Genomic DNA, 27,741 nt, shown 5'->3' with positions numbered 1-27,741 from the left:
AATATTTCAGAATTAATACTCTCTCCTATGCTTCCCCTCCAAAGTACTGAAAATGCACATTCCTACTTTTGTAAAGAGAGAAAAAAGCTCCACAACAACCAGACAATTACTTTGATGTTATTTAAACAGCTCTGAATTCTCACTTCTGGAGGCATAGCCAGAATAAATTCAACTGTCAAACATGAGTACAGGAAGCAATTTTAATTCCATCACTATTAGTAGAGATTTAACCTTTTTTCAGCACTTTCCTATACAACAGGCAAACATGAACAAAATCTAACTAAACAGCCTGAAAGATTAGGAGACAAAAACATGAAATTTCGAATCACTCTTTCCCTTGTCTATCAACCAAATTCAAATATTACCAATGAAAAAATTGTACTTAAACCCAGACTCCTGCAAGCTCCAAACATGTATGAAGTATTGTGAAACAATGGAAATGCAAAATATTCTGGAAGACTTGTCGTCTATTGGAATTTCTAGATATACTAATTTAGACTTCTGATTTTACAAAAGAAACATGTTCTTTCCAAGAATACAGTTCTACAAAGCAGCTATTACAAAATATTTTCGATCTGAGTAACAAAAGATTATTTTTATGTGAACAAATCTGGGATTCCAAAGAACTGAGCACATGATAACACGAGTCAAACGTGTGCAACCATCCGCAACAGGAGTAGAAAAACGGTGACGGCCATATTCTAGTCTGTGACAGGGAAATCTGGTGAGACGAATAACGAAAATGACAAAAGAAATGACCAGAGGCAAAGCAGAAAGTCTGTGGGTTTTAAGCAGTCTCTAATTTTTAATTAAGGCAACATACTTTGTGACTTGACACGCAGCGTTTTTTCTTTTGTTTTAAGCTGTTTCTCCTCAATCTCTCAACAAGCGGATCCCATCTTCCAAGCAGTCAGCAGGAAACTGCTAGGCTAAGGTGAGGGATGTAATCACAGAGGGCAGCGCGTGAGGACCACGTGTTGAACGAATGTTGCACGTTTAAAAACACCAGCTATCATTCCAGCTTCTGAGGAGCAGTACGTACTCTATGCACTCCTTCACACTTCAGTCATGCACTACGGTAAAAGTTACCATTAAGCACTCAGATTTCCTTCTCAAGGAGAAGTACTGACAATAACAGTGCATTCACAACTACCCCTTTTTTGTTACATGTTATTTTTTCTAAGATAAATTTTAAGCATGAAGAGTTCCGTGCATGACATCTTTAATTGTAAGTTGCTAATTATGTACTTATAGTACAGGAAGAAATGCTTGAAAATTAATGAGTAGATAACAACGGTAAATAATAAGTCAGTCATGCTTGCTTTTGTTCCAGGTCTTAAAGACAAACAGAGGAGTTTTTAGTTCTGTTATTAAAAACAGCACTTGCTGTTATATCTCTAAGGCTTCCAACCATAGTCTTTAGATCAGACTGGAGATAACACCATGCCATAATTTTAAATATTTCAGAAAGGGGGCGGGGGGGAGGGGGGGGAAAGATGCATTCAACTACATCACCAAAGCTTGTGTGTATGCGGGTATTAAAATCTGTAGCTTTTCCTGAAAGTTTTGATATGAATAAAGAAATCTCCAGTGTTGTAGAATCTCTGAGAACACATTCTGTACTACTTCAGCAAGGATGAAGTATTTTTTTAAAAACTTATGCATTCTTATTTAATATGTTATGTTAAAATGCTTTGTAGTACTTCATATGCTATGTTTAAATTCTAAGCTAAACAAATCCTATTTCCAGAGCAATCAAAACTACCCCTATGAAGGTTGTATTTCCAGGAAAAGTTAAATATCACCAACTTAGAAGTGTATTTTGTTCTTTGTGTATATACCCATTAACTCTGATGAGACAGTATATTGGGAGAGATTTACATGAATAAACCCAGAAACTCATGAACTTAAACAACCCCTTTAATATAACAAACATATTCAACTTTCAAATATAAACTGGAACGAGCTAACAAAAAAGAAATTCAAAGCAACTTTCTGAATGCCAAAAAGGGCTTATGCAAAACAGTGCACATTTATTTGAGGTATCGTATCCATGAAAACAAACCAAAACAAACCCAACTATCTACATTTAAAAAGAATTTTTACTTAGCAAGGCAAAAGAAGTTAGGTGGCACATACAGAGTAAACAGATGTAAACAGTGTAAAAGTACAGAAAGTTAATACCCACCAATCCAAAACTTTGGTTATGAAAACTGAAATAATCCAATATATTAAAGAAAAATAAACCAGAGGCATGCAAAATATTATTTGTTAAAACACACTCATCTATGTGTCTAAGTGAAAGTCAGAAGCTAGTGGGATGGATTTAGAAATGTAGTTTCTTTATTTTCCTTAGATTGATTGTCATTCAATTTTCCACTAAAGTGGAATGGCTGATGAAAAGCTTTCAGCCTTCTTCAACCCACTGGTAACTGAATTTTTGAAGACTCCAAAGGGGTGTTGCAAAGGAGGTTTAGGTAATTGTGTTGTTACAATATAGCATGATACACAACCTCACTCAAATGCTACAAGCAAATGGTGCATGACCTGTTACCACTCTGGAAGGCAAAAGCTTGGAGAACAGTTGAGTTGCTCCAGATGGAATTGAAAGAATTTTTTTTTGAGTTTCTCCTCACAAGAGCACTGACAAACTCCAAGATAAATCAGGTAAGCCACTTAACATTTTATTTGCAACACAGAACATTTTGGCAATCAAGATATATTTGAGGAATCTGAATAGTGACCTGCCGTGCACGTGCTTTTCAAAAAATCAAGTTTTGTTTCAGATCCACATCAGGAGCCTAAACAGCACAAGGCTTTGCGCGCTGAAGCAACCGTACTGATGCCATCCATCTTAGATGCACCTACAGGTCTTTCTTGTCTTCTGCGTCATTTAAACTGTCCTGAAAAGAGACAGATGAAAAACATTTTTTAATGTTTGTCAAGATCAGAAACCGTTGATTCCAGACGCCACATTTTGCCTCCTTGCAGTCATACCCGATTTGTTCACTATACACCCTGCAAAGTTGTAGTCCCATCAATACTACCCCAAATAACACGTGCATTTCTGATCCTAGCACAGGAACAGCCACGCAGCCTGCTTCTGTTCCCTGTTCACATTAAAGCTGAACTGAGCAGCAAACGTAACAGAAAACACTTTCTGCTATCAACTGATTTATCCTTCAGAGTTGCATCTTACTGTGTGCTCAGTACCTTTGTCTTTTCCATTCAGAGGTAAACACAGAAAACTGTAAGCATGTGTGTTCTAGACCACAAGACTGTTAGAAATGCAGCAGGACTACTACAGCTTATGACACAGGGAAGCACAACGAAGATAGGACAGGCATGGTGCTCTTAACTCAAACACAGAGATCCACTGAGCAATCCCTATAATAGGGTGAGGCTAGGAATCAGTAGGTGGCTTCACAGAATAAGGAAAAAGATAACCAGCCCAAATTTGCCTTTTAAATATTTTTTTTTTTTACTAATACAGGACCAAAACCCAGCTCTTCTTGAAAAGCAGGTCACCATAATTTTAACATCAATAATTTATTTTCTCCCAAGATCATTACTTGTAAGCAGGCTAACTTTCATTTTTATTGAATTTTAGTTGAACTCTGAGACAGTCGTTAGGCATGGAACATACGAACACTTGCCAGACAACTTAAAGAACAGGCAGACTCCCAGTTCTACCATAAACAATTACTGTATATATTACAGGTATTACAGCCATGTGCATATGCAAACTCAAACTGCTAATTCAGTTTTTGCTTGCTATGGTTCTTTTTTTTTTTAATTTTGTACTTCAGTTTGAATTTTTATAGTAGCCTGTTCTTAGCCTAGGATGTTTGTTCTTGGGTTTAGTGGTATGTTTTTTTTTTCTTGTATATCAACAGTATTGCAACATTTACAATCCAGTATTGCAAAAGCATGTTTAAAGACCAAACAAAATAAGATTACTCTTATAAATGATGTGTATACTACACACACACTACTCCTATCATTTTCTTACAAGATTTCAGTTTGATCATCACATGCAAAACTAACTGAATCTCATTTCCCAAGCAACAGCAAAATCAAGTCCAACAATGACCTGAGTTTTGTCACCTGAAGCGAAAAAAAAAAAAACGCTAATAGCTTTGCCATCCAGTCCTTGAAAAACAAAATTCTACTATTTTGATGACGTTTAAGGAGCGCTGCCCATTGTAACTTTATGCCACAATAAAGATTTTGATGAATTCTCTTGCATAATAAATACCCAACAAGCAGAGTTTTGCTGGTACAATTTCCAAAGATCATGCTCGTATAGTGATCCAGAACTACCTACCTGAAGTCGTTCATATTCTTTCATCAGTTGATCATACTCCTTTTTAAGGCCTTCAGACTGCTTTTTAACTGAAGTCACTTCAATATTTGCCTTGTGGAGAGCTGTAAAATATAAGAATTAGTTTTTAATTATTACTTGTATTCCTACAGTTCCTCAGAGCCCTAGTTGTGCATTAGGGCTCCACTGCACTAGACAATCCTTCCTCTAAAAAAGCTTGAATTAAAACAAAGCATCACAGATGGACACAGGAAGAGATGTGCAGGACGGGGAGGGGAAAGAGAATGACTCATCTTCAGGAAGAGCAGCACGAGGAAGAGGAAAGGGCTGTAAGAAAGGCAAAGGCAAGACCAATAAGCTGTTAACAGAGGTGAAAAGTTAGTGATGACTACATTGTTCTGTCACATTGCAGAAGACAGTTCCAGAAAAGCAAAACTCTACAACTCCAAAACCAAAACTGTCGGCCCTCTTAAAACAAAGAGGAAACTCAAACACTTGGCAAGATTTTAGCAAAGCAACTGAGGCTGTCTATGAAACATGGGGAAAAAGAGAGAGAGAACACATTATCACAGGAGCATAGATGCCTCCATTTCACTCTGTGACATATTTTACCACGCACGAGAAGTATCACTTTATGGATGAGGAGGCAGAAATGGTGGTGGCAGGATATAAAACCATGAACAGGTTTTTAACATGAGAAAAAGTAATTATTACTACTCACAATCTCAACAGCAATAAACTGAGAGCATGTCTATGCTGCAGTACAAAACAGCCCAGGACTCCATAGGGGCTAATTTACAATGCAGGGTAAATCAGCATAAAGTTTCATAAAGCCCTTCTCTTAAGCTGTTATGTAAGCATTCAAGTAAGGCCATTTAGACATTTTTATACTCCTTTGCTATAGGTATCTCAGGTATCTTTATATTTCTCTGCTGTAGCAGCACAGGTATAATTTAAAACTTGATTTATTCATGCTAGAACAGAAAAACATTGTTAATGACCTATAAGGCTGCCTCACATAGCCATATTTAAAAAACAAATGTCAATGGTACAAACAAAAAAGAAATATTTGAAATTTCCTTGTTCCAAAAATGTGGATCTATCATTTGACTGTAAGCTAAACTGTTTCTTTCCCAGAGACCTCCAAGACAGTCAATAATTGCAGCACCTCTGTAAGAGCCTGTTCTCAAAAGATGAGCTAGATGTGGTTTTTGTTAAGCACCTCACTATAAGGACTCTCATCTGAACCGTGCTTCTTTTTGGGTGCTAGTTCCTGAAATATCAGGACACAAGAGATTTGACCACTTTCCTACATGCAAAAACGAAGACACCCTCCCCCAGCATTTCTGCTATTTTAAATAAATCAATCTGAATGTAGAAATTCCAAATCATTCTCATTTTAAAAGTGTGCAAGTGGTTTTCCAGTAATAGGAGTTCTACCTAGTCTGAAATTCTGGTCTACTGAAGTTAATTACACTTATGACTATTGATTCCAACATGGTCAAAAATTCATCCCATCTCTTCACGTCCTTTCTTCCATTTCCATACTCTTACACAGATATCCTTCATCCTTTAATGCATTCTTGACAGCATCAACACAAAAACCATTTTCTGAAGGTTCCGGTATTTGGAATAACCATGATTTCCAACATCTGCCAAGTCAAACCCAATTGCATTTACTCTTTCTCTGATCTTGCTACTGTTCAAAATATTCAACACTAAAATTTGGAACTCACTCAAATAAACTTGTAACAATTTGATAAGCTTCTGAATTTTAAGTTGCAGATAAACATGCATATGTCATTTCACCTCTTGAAGCATCTGCTAATTAGAAAGTCTTGTTTAAACATTCTTGTACACAGTTACAATAAAAATTAATAATATCTAATTTCTGAAGAAGTCGTAACTCAATGTTAAGGATCTAACACTATTTAGCTGTTCACAAGCAGCAGCATAGTACTTTAGTTGCAACTATAAGTTACTATATCTTTAAAAGATTAACAAAATATCTAAAAGTAACTGCAAATCAAGAAAGCAAACAAGCCTCGGCACTGTTTCAATGTTTTGACCAAAACAGATGTATGAGGGAAATACTTCACCTAACACTAGACGAAGAAAAAGCGAAGAACAGATTGTCCTTTACACCAGTGTTGGCTATGGACAAAAAAGTCTCCACCAAAACCCCAAAACCAAATCCAGACTCATTCCTGTTGGGGCCACACAATAGAGAGAAGCATCTCATCTTTGACAATGTGAATCGTCCAGCGTGCCGACTTCTCTGGATGTCTTTTTGTCAAGTAACGGAGATCATCCGTACATCCCTGCTCGACTACTTTACATCACTGCTCAACTATTTTGCCATTGCACGAATACTGCAGTGCAACCAAGGCAATCATGCAGGTACGTAAGAATCATAGAACGGTTTGGGTTGGAAGGGACCTCAAAGATCATCTAGTTCCAAGCCCCCTGCCATGTGCAGGGACACCCTCCACTACACCAGGTTGCTCAAAGCCTCATCCAACCTGCCCTTGAACAGTTCCAGGGATGGGGCATCTACAACTTCTCTGGGCAACCTGGTCCAGTGTTTCACCACCCTCATTATAAAAAATTTCTTCCTTATATCCAAAGTCTACCCTCTTTCAGTTTAAAGTCATTACCCTTGTCCTATCACAAACACCCTTGTAAAAAAAAATATTGTTTGTCATATGGCTTATATCATATGAACACTGACCCAGCAGAAAACAGAAGATCCTTTGTGTACACAATACAGTCAGTTTCTATTTCAGGCTTCCATCTGGCCTGTTACTTGCCTCACAGGAGACAAACAGCTGGACTGGCAGCAAGCAAAACCTTGCAGCTGATTGTTCCTACCAAGTAAATGGATGAGTAGGTGGGGAGGGTGAGAATGCTGCTTCTACATTAATGCAACTAATGTGAGGCATCATCAAAGTCTCCAAACTGGAATCCAGCCTCAGTACTGTGAGAGGTGGGCTATTCTTTTTCATTTCTTCCCTTTCCCTTCAAAAAAAAAAAAAATTCTTAGGGCAGTATATCAACAGAAGGCATTTATGGAAAACTTTATCCCTTTACACTTAAGGTGTGACAGGAGCTCCTTAAACTACGGTAACATGTACAGTCTGGGAGAAGCAGCAAACTTGTCTTTCCCTTACCACATTCTCTATATGCTGTTCCAGGATAGATAGTTTACTTCAGATTCCTCTGAAGTCAAAGCAAGATGGGGACTAAAATCACTCTGAAGAGGTTTCCACAGCCCAGTAGCTGTAGCATTTCTATTATCTTCTCATTTCAACAAGGACGGAGAACCAAACAGTAAAACAAAACCAAATAGGAACAAAAGCAGCCAATGATTCTTTGGGCATTTCCCTGCACAACTACTAGTCCTGGTAACTAAATCACTTGACTTACAGTGCTTGCTACTAAGGAAACGATCTGGAACTTAAATTAGCATTGCTCACAATGTAAGTCTAAACCCCAAATAATTTGGACTAGTTTAACACTAAGATAGATCCCTCTCTTTAAGAGTCTTCAAGTTGAGAAAAAACTATTCACATTTAAGCATTTAGGCACTGACGAGACGAAAGATTTGTCAACAACTATGTTGTAAAGCTGGGAACAGAACTCCAGTCGAGTAATTCCACACTAATTCTAAATTCTCTTCTTAAGATGTAATGGTCAGATAAAGTTTAAAAAGAGAAGGCAGGGACAAAATGTTATACACAAATTTGCTCCAAGTACCTTGTGCAACCTCAAAATTTTGTTAGAAAAGAGATGTTACAGCATCTTCAGATGGTATAAAGGGCCTTGTATAACAAACCCATGCTTGCTGTATGCAGCATCATCCTCTGAATCAACAAACATGAATATCAACCCTTCTTGTATGTGACATTGTACAATAGCTCCCACCAAGGTTATGATCTCACAGTTAAAAAGTAAGGTTAAGCAAGGTGGACTTTGTTTCTAAACCTCCCTCTGCCATCTGCTAAATATCATGAGACCATGGCCAATTCTTTTAACTTGTATCTCCTACTCCCAACTTCCAAAACAAAGCTGATAGTTTGGGGTTCTGGGGTGATTTTTTTATTTGTTTGTTTTTAAAAACTAGAGTGCTATGATGGACATCAACATATATATAGTTTTCATACACAGCACTAGCCTGCCTGGCAACACAGAGGCAGAGTTGAACTCCCTGGCAGTCCTATGAAACATATTCCCAATGTTTGTATTTACATCTTTTTAACAAGAGTTGTACATCTGTACATGCATACTTTCTAGAATAGTGAACAATTAAAAGCTATTTCAGAATCTGCCCTCTGCATAAATTGTTGCTCTCTTACTGTCTCCTTCAACACTACGCAACCATGAAACAAAAAGCACTCTTGTGACACATTCCGTACACAAAACAAACCTCATTAAAGGATGCATGAAAGTTTCTTCCAAATTTCCTACTGCCCCACTGTATGTCTATGACAACACTATATAAATAGAGAGTATTCTCAGAAAAAGTTGAACTAAAGTTCAAGAGCACCTAAGTGACTTTGGTGAGTCAGTACACACTTCCCAAATTGAAATCCTAATGGCAGAGACCAAAAAAGGGTCTTTGGGTTTTGTCTTGATGCAGCACTACAGACAGCTCAAAGACACAACAAGGTCACAGCTCAATAACTGCACACAGGTGCTGGGGAACACAGTGCCTGTTATGCTACATCAGACACAGGCAGAAGCTTTAGGTACACGTGATTCACCATGAAATATTATTAGAAGAGTGAGGGATCAACAAGCTGAACAGGAGTCTGCCACCCGCGTGTTCTGCCACAAGACTTGACCAATACTAGCTGTTCTGTATAAATTTCTGTTGTGTAAATGAAGCTGCAGCCTTTACTATACACTAGGACAGCATCATCAAAAAAATGACCTGAGAGAGAAGGTGAAATAGTACAGCATGGCAGAAGTCTCCCTCCTGCCCAAAGGGTCCCATCATAACAAATGGACATTTCACACATCAGCATTTCCACAGTGTGGGATCTGTGAGCAAGAAAAAGTTAATACACCAAAAGTCCCGTTTCTGCCACCAACTCAAGGACTGCTCTAAGGGCAGCTGCTTTATAAAACTTCTCTCAGGCTCTGACCTCATGACCAGGTGCAGATAGCTTTTTTGCTGTAGCTTTTGGGTAATTTTCAAAGCTATCAAAATGAAACAATATCATCGCATTTCTTCTTTCCCCAGAAAATTCTATAGGTCTGAGACCAGCAGCCATACTGAGAGCCTTTAATTATGTGAATCACCATTTTGTTAGAAGTATATCTGTGTCACAGGAGAAACATTCTCACATCTGCAGTGAGTGCTCCTAGGAGTATGTATATTATTTCCAGGTACCAGTGAGACACTTCTCATAATACACAAGTGTTATCACAAAAAACACCATCTCAGAAGGCTTCTTAACAGTCATGTTATTACATGTCCAGGTATGCTAAAAATGGATTTAGGCTCTGAAAGTGCTAGCCCCACTGCTGGGTGCCTATAAAACCCCCAGTATGTGGGTCTGCAATAAAGTAGTGAAGAACTAACCCCCTTTTCTTCACTTCCACGATAAAGCAAAAAAGGACATCAAGGGGGACAGGAAAGTCAAGTACGAAAAGAAAAAAAAAAAATGGCTGAAATCTTTTTCACTCATTTCTAACTTTTCCTCAGACTTCAGTAATTTCATTACTCAGTCTCTTTGTCTTGTATTTTCATTCTTCCTCCTCCCCTGCCCAAAGCACAGTAGATGGCAAAACGTCTTCTTAACTTAGGATTTCACTTACGGTTAAGCAGACAAAAAAAAATGATGTAGACTGTGTTTCCTGTAAAAGATAGAAAGCTGAAGAACTAGAGATGCATCTCCTGAAAGTCTGCAATACTCACTGTCTACACTATAATTTCAGTCAGAATTTCAGAAAGAGGAGACATACACTATTTTATCTGCCAGAATTTGTAAACAGTGGATCCAAACCTTACAGAAAATTTGGATCTCCCCTGAAGTCAGAACACTAATCTGATACTAAACTGTGTTATTTAAACATGAAGCAGACTTCATGAAGCAGACTTACATTTAGGATTCTTCCTGGGCGTCACTCTATGAGGCAACGCACCTTTCAACACATGGCCTACTGTAAAGCAATATATCGCCCTATCGCCAGGCGTGAGTAGCTCAACAAGTGTGCCAGACCAGAAAATGGATATTGGAAACTGCTCTGTGAAAAACATCATGCTTGGTTTTTTATCCAAGCAGCAAAAAACCCAAAACCCCAACCAAATAAGAACACAATTTCTGACTCTGATATTATAGATGAAAAATAAAAAACCAACCCCCCCAAAACCAAACTAGTGAAGTTTTCCTTTTTATACTAGTTTTACTTTGTTTCATTACTAGATGACAGCCCCCCACACTCTTCACTCCCTCTTCCCTCCAAAATACCCCCTAAATTTCATGGATTGGACTTTGTGGACACAAAGGACAGGTTACTTTAGTCATGTGAGCTCAGTGGCATGAAACAAATTGTTAAGAAGTGGTAAAACTAGCTTCTCAGTCTCAACTTGGATACTGTGTAATGCACCGCTCATACTTAGCAAACATGAAACTCAACATTCACTTGCTCAGTTGCAGAAGCTTCAAAAGACAACAGTAAATTTGATTCACATTAGATCTCTAACAATCCATAAAAAGCTGTGTCTACAGATGTGGCTGCTATCAAGTACTTTAAGCTTCTGGCTATCAATTTGCTCAAAAATAATGTAAAAGAAAGCTTATAAAAAAAGACAGATATACCTTAACACAGCTGACGATGGTAATTAATGTAACCATGGGCTTTGCTGCTCTGGCAATGAGGGGGATGGCATCAGGGGAAGGGTTGAAAATATTTTCCTATTCATTCCTTAAAAAGACCCTCTCCCCTACTTTACCCCTAACAAAAGAAAGACTCAAGCATGCCTTAATTTATACATCTTTTGGATGGACAACAGCCCACAGGGAGAATGCAGCTGAAGCAGCATGTGGCAAATCTATTCCTTAGCTTTCTCTAGCATTCCTCACTGAAAAGCTTACATTATATTAGTGTTACATACCACTGGTTAGTTTAAATACAACATATGCATTTACGTTTTTCATTGATCCTGTCACTTCAAAGGCAGTTTTCCCCCTTCCTTTAAGAAAACAGCAGGAGAGGGAAAACCCACAATCAAACCTGCCTAAGAATGTGAACTAATGAGATCCTCTATTTAAAGATTGTTGTTGCTTTGAACACGGCTGAAAACAGCTGTTCTGCTGTTCTTATTCATCTTCCCAGTGGACAATGAAAAATGATTAATAAAATACTTGTTATTTTTACAGCTTTATAGCAGGGCCATGCAATGTGAAAGCAGGGCTGTGTTTTGATGACAACACGTTATCTGGTACCATGAAAACGTGTATTTTGTTACAGTCTGAATATCTGATTAATGCTTACAAGGTCACAGGCAGTGTTATCTTAAAAACACTAATTTCAGATGAGCAAGTGTTCATAAGCATCACACACCTTGACAGATCTCAATAAGACAGAACCAAACAGGTAAAATCTGCTTCAATCTCAGTTTGGGTTCCCAAGAACGCAGTTTTGACAACACAAACCTTAAACACGGAAGCTGCTAACAAAAGTATTATGTTCTAAATTGCAAGGCGTGTTTCCTTACAGACAAAATAATAAAAAAAAAAGCTAACATCTCTGCTGCAGCAGATATATAGATTTAGAATACTAGTCAAGGACTTTTCTGCTATTTGACCAAAACCCTACTTTACAGAAAAAAACTCAACCACATACTTCCCCATTTTATACAGGAAGAGCGGCTGATATGTACGACATGAAAGATCAATCTGATGCCTATAAACAACCTGCAATTGATTCCATGTCCTGGTCACGTAATTAATGAAGACAAGTCAGCACCACTTAAATAGATCTGAGCAGGCTGGTGTAGTGGAGGGTGTCCCTGCCCATGGCAGGGGGGCTGGAACTAGATGATCTTTGAGGTCCCTTCCAACCCAAATCATTCCATGATTCAACTTGTTAATAATTACAATTTAACTAAGGTGTTCAAGTTGCACCGTGCACATTTTCATAATGGAAACATTTATTAAAATATGAGGAAGGCAATGGCATGTTTTTCCAGTTCGTAGTCAAATGTAAAGAAACCCCAAGCCAAGTGTTCTGTAAACTGATGTAGTTAAGCTATACCTAGAAAAAATTTTTGACATCCAGTGTTGAAATAATCTTTTTCTTAACTCCAAAGGAGTCCTAACCAATACTTACCATTTGATGTCTTCTGTAGCTCTGCTTTCAAATGTTCAACTTCCTTCTTCAACTTTTCATCACTTGCTTCAGCTGAATCCTTTCTACCACTTCCTTTTTCATTCAAGGCCTATTAAAAACCACAGTTGCCACAATTAATTTTGTTTGCATTAGTCTGACATTAATGCCAAACAACCAGAGAATGTCAGCCCTGATCTTGCAAAGTGACAGGTTTTATCAAGTGCCAACATGACACAGGCAGATACTCAGTCATTCTGAGGTGAGAGGAAGAAAGAAAAAAATGTTCAATGTTTTAAGATGATATAATTGTATACTTGTAGTAGTTTGGCATTATCTCCTGTGTAAGAGTACTTACTATCTCTGCATAAAACCCACAACTTCTTTTTAGGTTATAAATGGCTTTTCCAGAAGACACACTGGGACTGCAACTGACAGAACACTGCCATGTTCATGTGCAGCTTGTTCTAATAATTTATTCTAATTTAAATCATGTAATAAATCACAAATCTCTCCTTGTAGGTTTACAGCTACTTCAACCTTCAGAATACCTCAATACCCAGATTCCATTTCCACTGAAATTCAAGAAGAAACTAGGAAAGGATTCAGGAAGAGCCCTGTAAGTACTAGACATAAGACAGTATGCTCCTTGTACAAGGAAAATAATTTTTTATACAGACTGGTAAACAATCCAAAGAAAAGAGCTGAAGAAAATTTTCCAGAAGCAATTTAACCAAAGAGCAGAGATTGCATTGGTTTGCTGGTAACAAAACTATAGCAAATTTGTCATGAAATTTGCCCCAGATTGCCTCCTTTACTTTGTGCTCCTCTTTTTCTAGTAATATATAAATAGTTATTTCTGTAAACTTATATCTTAAGTACTGTGCTCCATGGAACCTCTGAACAGGAGCTGGTGCAGACCTAGCACACCAGAGCAAACTTAGAGTACTTATACTTACAGCCAGTGCCCGATATGCAATTGCTCTTGCCTCTCTCTGACGGTGGAATGGAGCGCGCTTGTACATGAATGCAAACGCAGGGGCCAAGCCACAGAGGAACTTAACTCATAATGTCTCTATAAAGCTAAAATAAACCAATTCTGAATGCTTTACATTTCCAGCACAATGGAGATCCAGTCACAGCACGCTGGCTGTACCTGTGGCTAACACTGTTTTTGCAAAACATGCAATCAAACACACAAATAGAAACAGACAGGAATACAGTTTCCACTTTCTGGCTCTCGCCTATGAGCAGATAAGAGAACATGTTGCTAAGAATGTGAAAACAGAACAAAGAGGACTTGTGGCCAAATCCCAACAGGACAGAGATAAATAAATAAAGTACCAGTGTGCAGTAAAGAGACAAATTCCATGGCTGAGGGAGGAAGTCTGGATGGTTTTGACAAAACACCAAATCCCAAAATTTTGGAATCATTTTGTACCTGGGAAATACCTAACAAATACACACTACAGTGATCCTTGTTTTATGACACGTCTCAAGCAATTGCATTTTTTTACATCTCTTCTTGTATTTTTTGTCCAGTGTCTGTTCTCTTTGACTGAAGATTTATTACAAAAAAAATAAGAGTGCTGGTAACCATAGACACCACTCCAGACAAACTGGAAGGAAACCTGTAGACACTGCAGTGAATTTTGTTTTGAAAATGTGCCAGACTGAAGAATGCTATAAAAGCCTTCATATCCCGGCTATCTGCAGTCCAGCTTATGGTTCAATCTCTTCCAAGAGAAGTCAGACTAACCAATTATGAGACAAGATTTCATACATTTATCTTTATTATCTTTGCTGACTTCCCTTCCTGTATACAACTGTATATTGAGCTACAACAGAAAAATGATAGCTTAATTTTCTCCATTCTTCTCATAAAAAAAGCCATATCTTTGGTCCATTGGTGATTCTTTTAGGTAAGAAATTATTGGCAATATCCTCATTAATACTATGGCAGTGCCTTACTGTGAAAGGAAGATGTCAGGAAATGGGCTGACCCACCATAAAAATAGGTGCAAGAACAGAAAAGACCAATTTTACAAGTCAGAAAAGACATTTCAGGACTGGAGCAAATCCTATTTAGAACAAACAGCTGGCAGAAGAACAGCTGTATTGTAGGCTTTTCCATACTGGACTGCTATTGCTCTCACCTAAACAGCCAACTGTTTAGGATAAAAAGAATAAAATTAGTGTCTACCTCTACTTAGCCATGATTAAATTCAAACAGGTATTTTAAGAATATATTACCACTTTGATGAAAATTGTACTGGAAAGACAGAACTTCATTTGTTTGGATTACTTTAGCTTTCTTTGTTAATAAAATGCTACTGAAATTTGTGTTCAGTACTCTGAATTACATATTGTAAGAACATTCTTCCTTTTTCCACCAGAAGGAAAAAAAAAGAATGAATGTTATTCTATAGCAAACCATCTCCAGAATATTTTGTACTAACTACTTACTGTATAAGAAAATAACTTTAAAAAGTTCAAAGATACCTCCTGAAGCCTTTCATTCTCGGCCATGTATTTTTTGGCTGCTTCAGTAGCATCGTTAACTTGCGTTTCCAGAGCTGCATGAGATGCCATCCCTTTTGCCAACTGAGTAAGAAGGGTAACAGTACGTCTCAATACACTAGTGAAGAAACACAGTGAACAGCACAGTAATTCACAGCACAGTAATTCACAGCACAGTAATTCACAGCACAGTAATTCACAGCACAAATTAAAAAAAAAAACAACCACCAAAAAAAAAAACACAAGACAACCCCTTTCCTCTCTCTCTGCCTTAGATGTGAAAACAAAACCACAAGAGGACTGTTTGAACACCTGAAGGGAAACATCCAGGATCATAGGTGACAAATGATAGTAAAATAAGAGACTGAAAAGATTTTCACCCATCAAAAAAATCTGATTTTACCTGATGAAGAACCTCCCTCCTACCAAAAACCCACAGCTATTAAGGGGTCAGAGACCACTTGCTTAAAGGCTGAAATACTCTGACACGACCCAGTGTTTCAAATGGGATGGATCTCTGAATACAAGACCCCAGCAACATGTTATGGTAGTAATGAGCACAATACAAAAAACCCAAACCAAACCACAATACAACTTCATAACAGGTCATACAAGAATAAAATTAGCAGTGTGAGAACACTAGTCTTCAAAGTGCTGTCTAAACTGTACAAATCAGAACATACGTGAATGTCAGCACTCATATGGCATCTCGAATCTAAGCTTTGCAATTACATCCCTTGATTTGATCTAGTGATTACCTCTTTGCATTACTACTGTCATTATTCATCTTGGAGTCTTTCAAAGCAGTAAGCTGCTGAATTGAGGAAAGGTCTAAGCAACACTGAATTAAATTAATTCCTGTAATATAACTATGCAGCTGCTCTTCAAAAGAAATGTGAAAATCCAAGTAATTGGCTTTTTCATAACTGAAAACGCATTAATAGACCTTTTGGCTTTCAAGGTTAGCCCTCCCCCCTGCTTTTGCTTTTTTTTTTTTCCGATTTTAACAAAAAAGTTAAGGTCCCCATGTTACTACTTTTCCAAGAGTTAGCATGTTTTACTATTGCTTATTAATTTATAGATGCAGCAATCAGGAGTCAGTAAAACATCATTATTAAAACAGAATCACATAGGTTAAAAGGGTTTCCAGAGGTCATCCTGTTCAAGCTCCTGTTCCAAAGAAGGAACAGGTTGAGAATGCTTGTCCAGTTGAGTTCCCACTGTCTCCAATGATGGAGATTCCACTCTCTTTCAGGGTCCTTGTTCCAGTATTTGACTGCTCTTGATAGCAGAAAAAGTACTTTTTACCACAAGTTAAAATTTCCCAGGTTCCTGGCCTGCTGCCTCTTTCATTCCTGTGTGGATCCACTGAGAAGAGCTGGTTTCCATCTTCTCTACATCCTACCACTAGATAGCTGTAGAAAGCAATAGAATCTCCCCTTCAATGTCTCTCTTTCTGGCTGAAGCCAAGCTCCCTCATCTTCTCCTCATAGGTCACATGTTTCAGCCCCTAACCTTCTGGGTACCCTGCTGCAGTACTCCAGTATTTTGGGGATCAAAAACTGGACATAGTGCCTGCGCACCACATGTGCAGGATAAAGGGGAATAGCCACTTCTCTTGACCTGCTCACTACGCCCTATTATACAGCTCAGTACATGACTGGCTGTCTACCAGGATCCCAGGGCCTTTCTGCAAAACTGCCCTCTACCCAGTCAGCCAGCCCCCAGCCTGCGTGCTGTATGTGGTTATCCTGTAATGATGGACTCTGCATTTGCCTTTGTTGAACTTCATGAGATTTCTGGCAGCAGGTCTCTCCCACCTGTCTAGCTCACTCTAACAGAAGCCCTGCCTTCCAAGATACCAACCGCTCTGATTTGGTACTGTCTGCAAACTTGGTAAGAGCACCTTCAATCCCATCACTGGGTTGTTAACCAGGACACTAGACAGTATTGAGCCCATTACCAATCCCTGAGAGGCACCAGCCAGAATTTGCATTACTATCCTTTGCGCACAAAGGCACGGGAATTTTCCACCCACTTTTTTCTTCACTTCTCCAGCCATATGCTTCCACATTTAGCTATCAGAACACCACAAGAGACTATGTCAAGGTCTTGCTAAAGGCACTCAACATCTACTACTCTGCCCTTTATCCATGCAGCCAGTTATCTCACTGCAGAAGGCAACACAGATGATCAGGCACAATCTCCCCTCAGCAAATCTGTCCTGGCTGTTCCAAGTCGTCATACCCTTCATGTCCCTAGAAAGAGCTATGAGTAAGATTTGCTCCACAACCTTTCCAAGGACTGAGGTGAGGCTGATTAGTCTCTATTTCCTGCATCCTGCTTTTGTCCTTCTTGAAGACAGGTGCAATGTTTGCCTTTTTGCAGTCACCAGGATCCTCCTCTAGGATGTCACACAATTGCATATGCCTGATCTGCTCAAGTACTCCCTAGCTACATCTTTCACGCTGTGGGTAATGTTACACTTCCCCACCAACTCTCCTGAAAGGCTCAAAATTGGAAGGACAAACAGCAGACCTTACCAGTAAGAAACAATGTAATGTAGGTGGTAACCGAGACACTCAATGCCCATTCTTTTCCATATCCTTTGTCATTTGGTCCCCTGCCCTGCTGAGCAGTGGCCGCAGGTTTCTTTATCTTTCCTTTTGTTTTCAGCTCTTCTCATCCCTCTCTGGTTCAGCATGGGGTACAAGGGCCAGACAAGCATTGGCAGGCTCTCCTCATCTTCCAAGACATCAATCAGATTAGCATGGGTGCCTCTGTCCTACCTAGTGGACAATCTCTGATTACTATTACTGATTACTCTTCTACGCAGACCGTTGGTGGATGAAACTTTGGCTGGCCCTGATACCCCCACACTAAGAGGTCATTTTCCTCACCTGTACCTAGTGTTCTGCAATCGCTGAACCACAGATGGAGAAAGCTTTTGTTGTGTTGCCACAAGTCACAAGCTTCTAGCCTCCTCCATCTTGGGAACCTTCATCTACCACTCTTCTGGAATTTTCCTATTGGCTGACGTACTAAAATGAATCGAAACTGACCCAAAGAACGAACCAAGTGCATCCAAGTACTCATTCGTACCTATATGTGGTCCTAACTTGGCAGGATGACAGCAGCAGCAGCAACTCACAGAAAACTTTTTTCCCCTTCTCTGACAAGACATTATGCCTGCTTAATAGATAAGCAAAGAAAAGTTCTTTGATCTATCCACTACTGTAGGAGTATTTCTTTCTTCTAAATCTTGGTGAAAGGCCAGTATCCCACAAACAGGCCTTATGCAAACCTCTTCAAGAGCAGAGCTTTTATCCACAATAAAAATCTATTAGGGCCACCTGGCAAGTTTTCTCCCTTGAAAGCTGAGTGGGAGTAGGATCCTGGGAGACCAGTTTCCAGCTCTAGTGTAGGACACTATCCAGCTATTCCTCTCTTGGAGCAGAGATCACAAACATATTTGTGCATATTTACTTAACCTTTCTGAAGGAAGACAAAAACATGATGCACTCCTACCACTATTGTGAAAGGCTACAGCCTTCATTTTTTCCAAAGTTTTCCTATTCAAGTTTTATACTAATTTTCCTTGACAATTCTTTGTATGATGCTCCTCAATGATCAGCTAGAACAGCAATATATCACTCCAAGAGGAAGGAGGTTGTCAGAAGTCTCTGTGATTCCAGGCATTTCCTTGTTCTGTGTTCCTCTTGCGTATCTAGACAATGTCAAGCAGCTCACTGAAGGCATTCAGAAGAGGGTCAGCATTCTTTGCCCAGTGTCAGCATAAAAGTGTACAAACAGGAAATAATCTGACCAACACGTCTGTTTCCATTCATTCAAATTATCTGTGCCCAATTAGTTCACGTGCCCCTTGCCCGACTGAGATCTGTAGGTTCTTGTGACTACTGTGAAGATTCACAGGCAGTCTTGGCTTCAACTGCTGGGCCGTACAGAACTGTCCTTTCCATTACCCCGTTTTATTAGCTGTATTTAAACATCCTAGAAGGGACAGCGCACTTAAGATCATAATATCATAGTAGGCCAGTTGCCACAAAGTGCTCCATCTGAAATAATATCTGAAACTTTCCTCAGAAGACAGAACATTATCTTACAGTTCCTAACACTGAGCTTTAGACAAAGTGGTTCAAGTCAGACTCAAGCTTTGCTTCTTAACACAGAGGGATGCAGTAATACCTTCTTGCAGCATATTAAGATTGTTTTAACAGGACTTTAGTTTTTGGGTCTTTTTTATTCCATTTTTCTGTGTTCAAAACAAATAAAACACAGGGCACATGTTTAAGGAAGGAAATGAGTATTCCCTGAAGAAAATTCTCCTGCAAAAGACGTGTTCTCAAACATTCAAATGTTTCTTTCCATGTGTTGCTCACATATCCTTCCAATCTTCAAACATTTGTAAGGTATATTTTCCCTGATCTTACTTGCCTCATAGCCAATCTGCTCACACTTATTTCTTAATTTCTTGAAATTGGCCTTCCAATCTTTTTTTACAGTTGCATTACTTTGTGTGATAGTTCTTGTAAGAAACGCGCTACATAGAAATTAGAAAAATGTTATACTTACAGCCAAAGAAATAAGGAAAACCTGAGAGATAGAGATTTCTTTGTGATCGGAAGAGTTTCATCTGAATATGATCAAAGGCATTGGTATTGATATTTACAGCCTTTTCATTCACATGAACAGCCGAGTACTTCCTAACTTCTCTAACAGCATCTGCAAACAAAAACAGTTTGATCTTATTCACATCTGTGAGTATGCACGTATGGTAAACCAGACATAGTACTAGAAATATGTATTTTTGACTTTCTGCTCAGCAAATAGGCATAGGACAAAGAGTAATGTTATCCATACATTTTAAAGAGGTCTTGATAAATCACTGAAGCAATATAATACATTTCCAGAGATATGCCAAACCATTGCCCAAAACATGCTTGAACAGTCGTTTCCATCACTTGCACCCAGCCACCAGGGATCAAGCCAAAGCAACATAGTCTACGAATGTTACCATAGATCCTTCAGACAGTGTCAACTGTCACTGCTAACAACTGAATTAAAATCAGCCAGCAGACAAACAGTGAGAAAAGGGAAAAAGAAGAGATGCCTTCTGAAGTACTTGCCTCATATGAAATTTGTTAGATAAGCATGTATTTTAGTAATGACAGAAGTGTCTACTTTATGCTTGAATCAGAGGGAAAAAGTTATTTCTGTAACATCCATCAAAATAGGAAGACTGTAGTAACACAGTGTTGAACATAAACAGAACAGAGGGAGTAAGCTACACCTCAGCTTTCTTTCATCTGCCTTTCATCCATCTTTCGGCTTCCTTTCATCCATCATACTCCTGATAGTTCTGCAGAAGGCCCAATACACTGCCAACACTTTTTAAAGGACAAAATAATTAATTAGGACTTACACCTATATGAAAACAAAAGCTAATGCAGTTAAGAGTTCATATTACTTAAGGTCATCATACATACTTAAGGCCAACAGAGCACCTAAAATGTCCTCCTGCACAACAGCAAAACACATTTCATGATGCACCATCAGTTCTTGCAGATTATTTTAGCCACGTGTTATTGAATAGCTGCTGCATTTCTCCAAAGAAAACCATGTGAGAATAATATTACTTACGACTGTCTCTTTTATATCCATAAGTATTTAGAAGGGAAAAAGGAAAAAAAAAGATTTGAAGTAAAATTTCAAATAATGCAATGAAAGACTAAGACCAAACAAAAGTCCATATCCCTGTGCGACAGGAAGATTCTAGACCTGCAGTAACCTACCATCTTATGCTACAGGGCAAGCATCTCGTCACTGCTTTACTCTAGCCCAAATCTATCTTTCTGCAAAACCAACAACCATCACCAACTCAAAAGCAAACTTTAGTCAAAGTTTTCAGTAAGAGTTCAAGAAGAGTAAAAGAACTCTATCAGTTTTCAGTCTTAAGCCACTTACTGAAGGATCTACTTCTAACGTTAATACTAAGATGATCTAAAATTATATTTAAATTTCCAGAGTTTTTTTTTATTGGGAATTGGTATTGCAGTCTAGTCTGACTTTGTTATATATGCAGTGTGCCTGTACATTTCTCTCAGCAGAAAATAAAACCAAGCATTTTTCCTTTGTATTTAAAGCAGTTTGGAATTAAATAGCATTTTCATTGTAAGACTCTGGAACACTTCTACTCATAGAGGAGAACTACTTCTGTCACTGAAATACAGGAGACGCTTACCACAGAAAGCGGTCAGAACAGACATTACATTAAAATCGGTTGGGCATATGGCCATCATTCAAGCTCCAGTTTCACTAAAGCTTTACTCCTACTTTAGGAGTCTAGGATCTAGACTTTATGATCTACTCATAACAAGTGTAGCCAACAGCTGTTTTGTATCTGTGCTGAGCAAAAGTATTCAAATAGCTCAGTACTTTGATGTATTCTCCTGGTCTTCTATTTCACCAGCAACCAAGAGAAAGAGTGCCACCTACTGCATACTCAGCCACTCAGCCAAATTCTGTCATCAAACCTTTCAAGTTCATTTACTCCTGTGAGAAAGTGAAACCAAGCAGCAGCCTACACCAAGCTCTATTTTTCCTCCTCATTCACTACTATATTACCATTGCATTTGGATTCCCAACACAGATGCAGCATAAGCCTTCTCCTCTTACATTCTATTGTAGAACTTTTAAACAAATTCGCTGACTTACATAGGCTTGAATCTTTCAATTAATCTACAGCCATGAACTTCATATACCAAGTTTTTTTTCCCCCCGATTTGATAAGAAATTATTTAACACTTACCAAGAAACAAGATGATCAGTAAAACAATTATTGTAAGGAACATCTTGTTCCAGAAAACTGCCATTTTGCTCCATAGAGGAATCATAAAATCTTCTGCCATCTGTAAATAGCATTGTGTTACTCAAAAATAATTAAACACAAAAAGAAGAGCATAATAACCTCACAGAAGAGAGCATTGTTATTGATATGAGACTTATGTAAGGTCTCTAAACAGCTGCTTTATTGCAATATAATTTAGGTATATGCAACTTTTCCAACAATCCAACTTGCTTGTCTCTTTTTTGTTTCTTGTCAATACAAGCAAAGACAGTTAGTTCAACTTGGAAACTTCTCACATGATAGCAGATACTCTCCAGATCTGTTTTATTTTAACTTTTACTTTGGCTAGCATTACTTTGTGTTCGGTCCTGACTACAATAAACTCAGGCATGGGATAAAGACTGTAAAACCCATTCCATTATTTCTACCCACTTACACTTCTTGCTGACAAATAAAACAAAACCCCTCCACAAACAAAACAACTCTCGTGTTTATATTTTGTCAAGTGTTAAAATATCTTACAAGACCATAAATTTATTTGTCACATAAGCAACTTCAGAGGTCAAATGGTGGTGAAGACCAATTTTTTTCTGTTTAAACAATCAATTGCCTATTCAGTATTACTGCATAGAGGGCTTTTCAAGAATTCGCACTTGCAGCACAAATGAAGAACATCTGATGTGCTCAAACGAATGAAACCCACAGAGACAACAACAACAGAGCAGCTACTTGTCCTTTGCTGCAGGTTAGAATCAGTGCTACTGCAGAAACGTAGTAGTACCTAGTTATGTCATTAGGGATGTAACACAGGCATGCTAGTCACTGTCTCATTGTATCAGGTAAAATTTCCCACTTTTGTTAAGAGTATTTACATCTTCCAGAGACTGTTAAAATTTGTCCTTTAACAAAGCAGTTTCCAACCTACTATGAACCTAATTTAAATTAGACTATAGCATCATGTCCAATGGCTCCTTCTGGTTCTGCACCAGCAAGAACTAAAATACTTTAGCATGTATGTGCATTTAAATCTTCTAGTAAAATCAGAATTCTTTATAGCATACAGCCATAGTCTGTATCAACTAAAAAGCTTACTTTAATTAAATCAAGTTACAAGTCACAAGAAGTCAGCTTGCTAACTCTGTACTAAGAAGTGATTCTCTGATTGATGATACTTTAGACCAACCATACTGCCAAGTTATATTCAGGCTAAAAATAAGATGTCTTTACTGCAAAGTATGTTATATTTTCACGCTTGTTTTTCCTCAACAAGTATCAACATTTGCATTTTTAATGCTGCCTTTCCTTCTGGTGACAGAAGTCACCAAACCTAGAGTCTTGCATCTGGGTAAGAACAACCCCATGTACCAGTACAAGTTGGGGAACTGTTGGGGAACAGCACAGAGGAAAGGGACCTGGGGGTCCTGGTGGACAGCATGACCATGAGCCAGCAATGTGCCCTTGTGGCCAAGAAGGCCAATGGCATCCTGGGGTGTATTAGAAGGGCTGTGGTTAGTAGGTCGAGAGAAGTTCTCCTCCCCCTCTACTCTGCCCTGGTGAGGCCGCATCTGGAATATTGTGTCCAGTTCTGGGCTCCTCAATTCAAGAAGGACAAGGAACTGCTTGAGAGAGTCCAGCACAGGGCCACAAAGATGATTAAGGGAGTGGAGCATCTCCCTTATGAGGAAAGGCTGAGGGAGCTGGGTCTCTTTAGCTTGGAGAAGAGGAAACTGAGGGGGGACCTCATTAATGTTTATAAATATGTAAAGGGTGACTGTCATGAGGATGGAGCCAGGCTCTTCTCACTGGCATCCAATGATAGGACAAGGGAAATGGATGTAAACTAGAACATAGGAGGTTCCGCTTAAACATGAGGAAGAACTTCTTCCCAGTAAGGGTAACAGAACACTGGAACAGGCTGCCCAGAGAGGTTGTGGAGTCTCCTTCTCTGGAGATGTTCAAAACCTGCCTGGACATGTTCTTGTGTGATCTAATCTAGGTGGCAGGAGGATTGGACTAGATGATCCTTTGGGGTCCCTTCCAATCCCTAACACTCTGTGATTCTGTAATCTGTTAGATTAACATAATATATTTACACCAGCCACCGCTACAGATGTACCGCACTTAGCACTACAGTTCTGTCTTTTTGCATACTTGCATTTTCATATTGTCAATGTACTTATTCCTCAGGAATTTAAAAGCTCGTTAGCAAATTTGAAAAGGAGTTCATTATACAAAACACGAGCATGCACAAAAGAGGCAAACAATCTGTTTGAAGACTGACAAGCAAGTAAATCAAAACTTTAAAGAACAGCAGTTTCTTGTCTGTTTTTAATTGTTCAGGCTTTATCACTCTGACAGAACCAGCTCCCAGGCCACCAAGATGTGCAAGGCAGAACTGCTGCCCTCTGGTACTGTTACTGTCATAGCAGCTAAATCTAATATTTAACCCCTCAGGATTCCCACGACAGTTTTGTTAACACGATAATTGAACATGTCACATAAAGAATAAAGTTATTTCACTCTTTCAGAAAACACTGTTCAAAGGAATAGCTGGATGCTACAAATCAAGGGCAAAATCTATCCTTTGACTATAATTAAAAGCACTGTGTTTAATGTTTGAATAAATTTTGGTAACACTACAGGTTATGAATTTGCTTTTCAGCCACAAAGACTGGATTCAAGTCCTGTTTATGTCATAAGTGAAACCTATTTCAATACTCCCAAAGTACTGTTGCATGTGTCATCAGCCTGCAGAAATTCTTGCAGCTAGTTTCCTCATACAAGCCATTAATAATCTGATGATTACAACTCCCATAATACTTTTCCCCTCTTACATACAGTTGTACTTTTGATTAGAAAACAACAGAAAATACAAGAACTCAATAATCTATGTTGAAATGCTGAACTCCTCACAAGCCAGCTTGTGAAAAAAAAAATAAATCAGAAGTTAAATTAGATTTTAGAACAGTTTCAACTTCTGAAGTTGAGGAAACATGACTAATCATTGATACTGGCTGTGGGTGATCCAGCCATTTTGGAGACTCACACAGGTTTCAGTAGGTAAATTCTAAGTCCCCATAGTGCAGGGTTTTGGTTTAGGTTTTGTTCCTTAACAGTAAAAGCTGCATCCTTCATTCTAAATATATCTAAAGATGCAGAAAACAAACATGTAACAGTTTTTAAACAACACTGAGATGGGCGGTTTTTTTTTAAAAAAAGCTTTAAGGTTTCATTCTATTTGGTTGTTTTTTAGAATTACTGATATTCTGGAAAGAAATTATAACTCTGTTTCTCTTGCTTCTTGTAGAGGAGCTAGCTTTGTTTATTTCTTATAAATAAAAATAATGATATTATGCAATTTGAAGAGCTACTTACAGGAAAGAATCTCAAGATAAGGTTGTAAGCAGGCTTTCCATAAAATAAGAGTAATTAACACATTTTGTTTCCTTTACTAAGGGCATTTATCTCACAGGAATGAATTTTTTTTTCTTAATGTTTGTGTTGTGTTCCAGAAGTGTTACTATTAAGTTAATCTGTATACAAGTTCATAGAGGCCTTTATTTCAGTAGTCCTGAACCTTCTGCATCAGGCCGATGCCCACATTTTTTAAAACAAATGATCACAAATTTCTTACAGCCCTTACACACTGTACGTGGTTAGCTTTGAATATCAGATAATCTCTTATCTCTTCAGCTCCCACGGTGCCCAGTGCACACCAAATCGATGTAAAGCTACTCCTGAAAAGGCTGCACTGTCCTCCCATTCCTTACTGAGCTCCTAGCAAGGGAAGCCAGATGCTCTCCTGGATGCTGGCTACTCCAAAACCCCCCCGAGACGACTGGGAGACAAAGTCCCACTCACTCAAGGAAAGCAACGGGGCTTGTCCTGGGAACCCCGACGGCTGCGCGGATGAACCAGCAACGTGTAAAGCAAACACAAAACTCCTCAAAAGAGGCTCATCATTCTTGAAACTCCTGGCGCTCAAGTCCCGAACGGCATTCCTTCAGCCTCGCTCCCTGCTAGTTTAAGACGCAGCAGAACCCAGTGTTTGTAAAAACAGAACCTGAAATAAACCCAAACCGGCGCGAAGGCCGAGCTGGGGTTGTCGGGCACACCGACTGAAGTCCTACCTCAGCGGAGAGATGAACGGCAGACAGAGCACGAGAATCACTCCTATTTCACCGTACAGAAAGGCGGCAACCGCCGTCCACTGGAAAGTCATGGTCCCGGGAGCCCTGCGGGAGAGAGCGAGGCTGGGGCGGGCCCGCGGCACCCCGGCCCCGCGGCACCCCGGCAGCCCCCGCCGGGCCCGGGCTGCCTCGCGCTGGGTCACGGGGCCTCAGAGGGATATTTCTGAGTAACTTAACCGCAGCTCCGGGGCGGCGATGGCGGGAGGGTGTCCCACTTCCCCTCCGAACCAGCCCCGGGGACAGGGCCCGTCCGCCGGCGCAGGGAGGCGCGGACTAGCACGCCAGCCGCCGCGCCGGGCTCGGCGGGCAGTGCGGGGCCCGCCGGCGGCAGCTCCCCCATGAGCCGGCGGCAGCCCTGCCTCCGCCGCAGTCCGACGGCTCCCTCCCGCCGCCCCCGCTCCCCTCTGCACAGCCGGGGAGGCCTGGGCCGCCCCGTCCCGTCCCCCCTCACGGCCGCTCGGCCTTCGCAACCTTCTCGGCGCCGGGGCCTGGCTGAGCCTGATGGCGGCGAGCCGCTCTCGGAAGGGCGAACAGCGGGTCCTCGCCGGGCGGAGAGCGAGCTGCTCCTTCCCGCCGCACTGAGGGGCGGCGCGGGCGGACGGCGCACGCAGGCGGGGCGGCCACCGCCCGCTTGGCGGACGTGGGGCGGGCCGGGGCGGGGCGGAGTGGCACGGCGGGGACCGCGGCGCGGGGGCGGGCGCCATCCCAGCTGGGGAAAGGTGCGGGCAGCCCCGAGCGGAGGGAAGGGTCCTCTCTGGTCCCGCCCCGGTGGAGCTGGAGGCTCCCGCCGTCCTGTCCTACTGACCTGTGTGCAGTTCTTTTTATCAGCATAACGAGGCTCCGACCGCGTTATATCCGTACCTCGGTACCCGTTTTCCCGTTTCTTGACCACCTCTTTTGCCACCCTTGTAACGGCCCTTCTTTGCCCCGGCATAACCCTCCCCTAATCACTTTCCCCTGTTGTTCCTAGTTTTTCAGTATCTGTACCCATATCCGGTATTTCTGATACTGTTATTTAGGCAGACTTGGCCTTACATGGCGTTATTGAGGTAGTGATAAGGTTATCAGGCACTCTTGGCCCTGCAAGTTTCTAGTCCCGAAAGAACATCCAAAACTACTCTCCAGTTATCTGTGTAGTTCAGTTGTTTTTCACATAACTCCCCCTTAACTGCCGGTGAAAGCCAGCCATCCATCCCAGCGCTATCTGCAGTTTTTGCCAGTTTCTCACACGGTCGCATGTCCCGTTCCAGCCATTTCACGTGTCACATCCAGGAGTTCTTCTGGCCCCTGTTCAGGCAGCTCAGGCCAGAGCCCACTCAGCCGCTTACTGACTTGCCTGAAGCCTTATGAGCATCCTGAGGTGCTGCTGGTGGAAGAGGTTACCTTATCTGGCTGGGCATCACCAGCCCTCCTTGACACAGCTACCTGCTTTTTGGGAATCTGTCCTCAACTAATTTCCACCAAAATGAGACAGATTAAATGCTGTGAATAGTAGCTCTTTG

At 40.1% G+C, this 27,741-nt stretch overlaps 1 protein-coding gene across 1 annotated transcript; it reads right to left on the bottom strand.

Moving 5' to 3' along the window:
* Positions 1-1,902: 1,902 nt before the first annotated feature.
* BCAP29 (B cell receptor associated protein 29) lies at positions 1,903-26,804 on the bottom strand. The gene is given in 10 exon segments (XM_086610205.1): positions 1,903-2,903; positions 4,328-4,428; positions 12,665-12,773; positions 15,164-15,299; positions 19,775-19,790; positions 19,793-19,924; positions 22,011-22,100; positions 22,103-22,110; positions 26,180-26,284; positions 26,711-26,804. Coding segments are annotated over 9 exon segments (723 nt in total). The 5' UTR covers positions 26,272-26,284; positions 26,711-26,804; the 3' UTR covers positions 1,903-2,864.
* Positions 26,805-27,741: the final 937 nt, after the last annotated feature.

This window comes from Tauraco erythrolophus, chromosome 4, assembly GCF_009769465.1.
Source record: "Tauraco erythrolophus isolate bTauEry1 chromosome 4, bTauEry1.pri, whole genome shotgun sequence".
In the NCBI taxonomy this organism is placed as follows: Eukaryota; Metazoa; Chordata; class Aves; order Musophagiformes; family Musophagidae; genus Tauraco; species Tauraco erythrolophus.
Note: the sequence above shows the minus strand (reverse complement) of the source record. Positions and strands in the feature narration are given on the sequence as shown.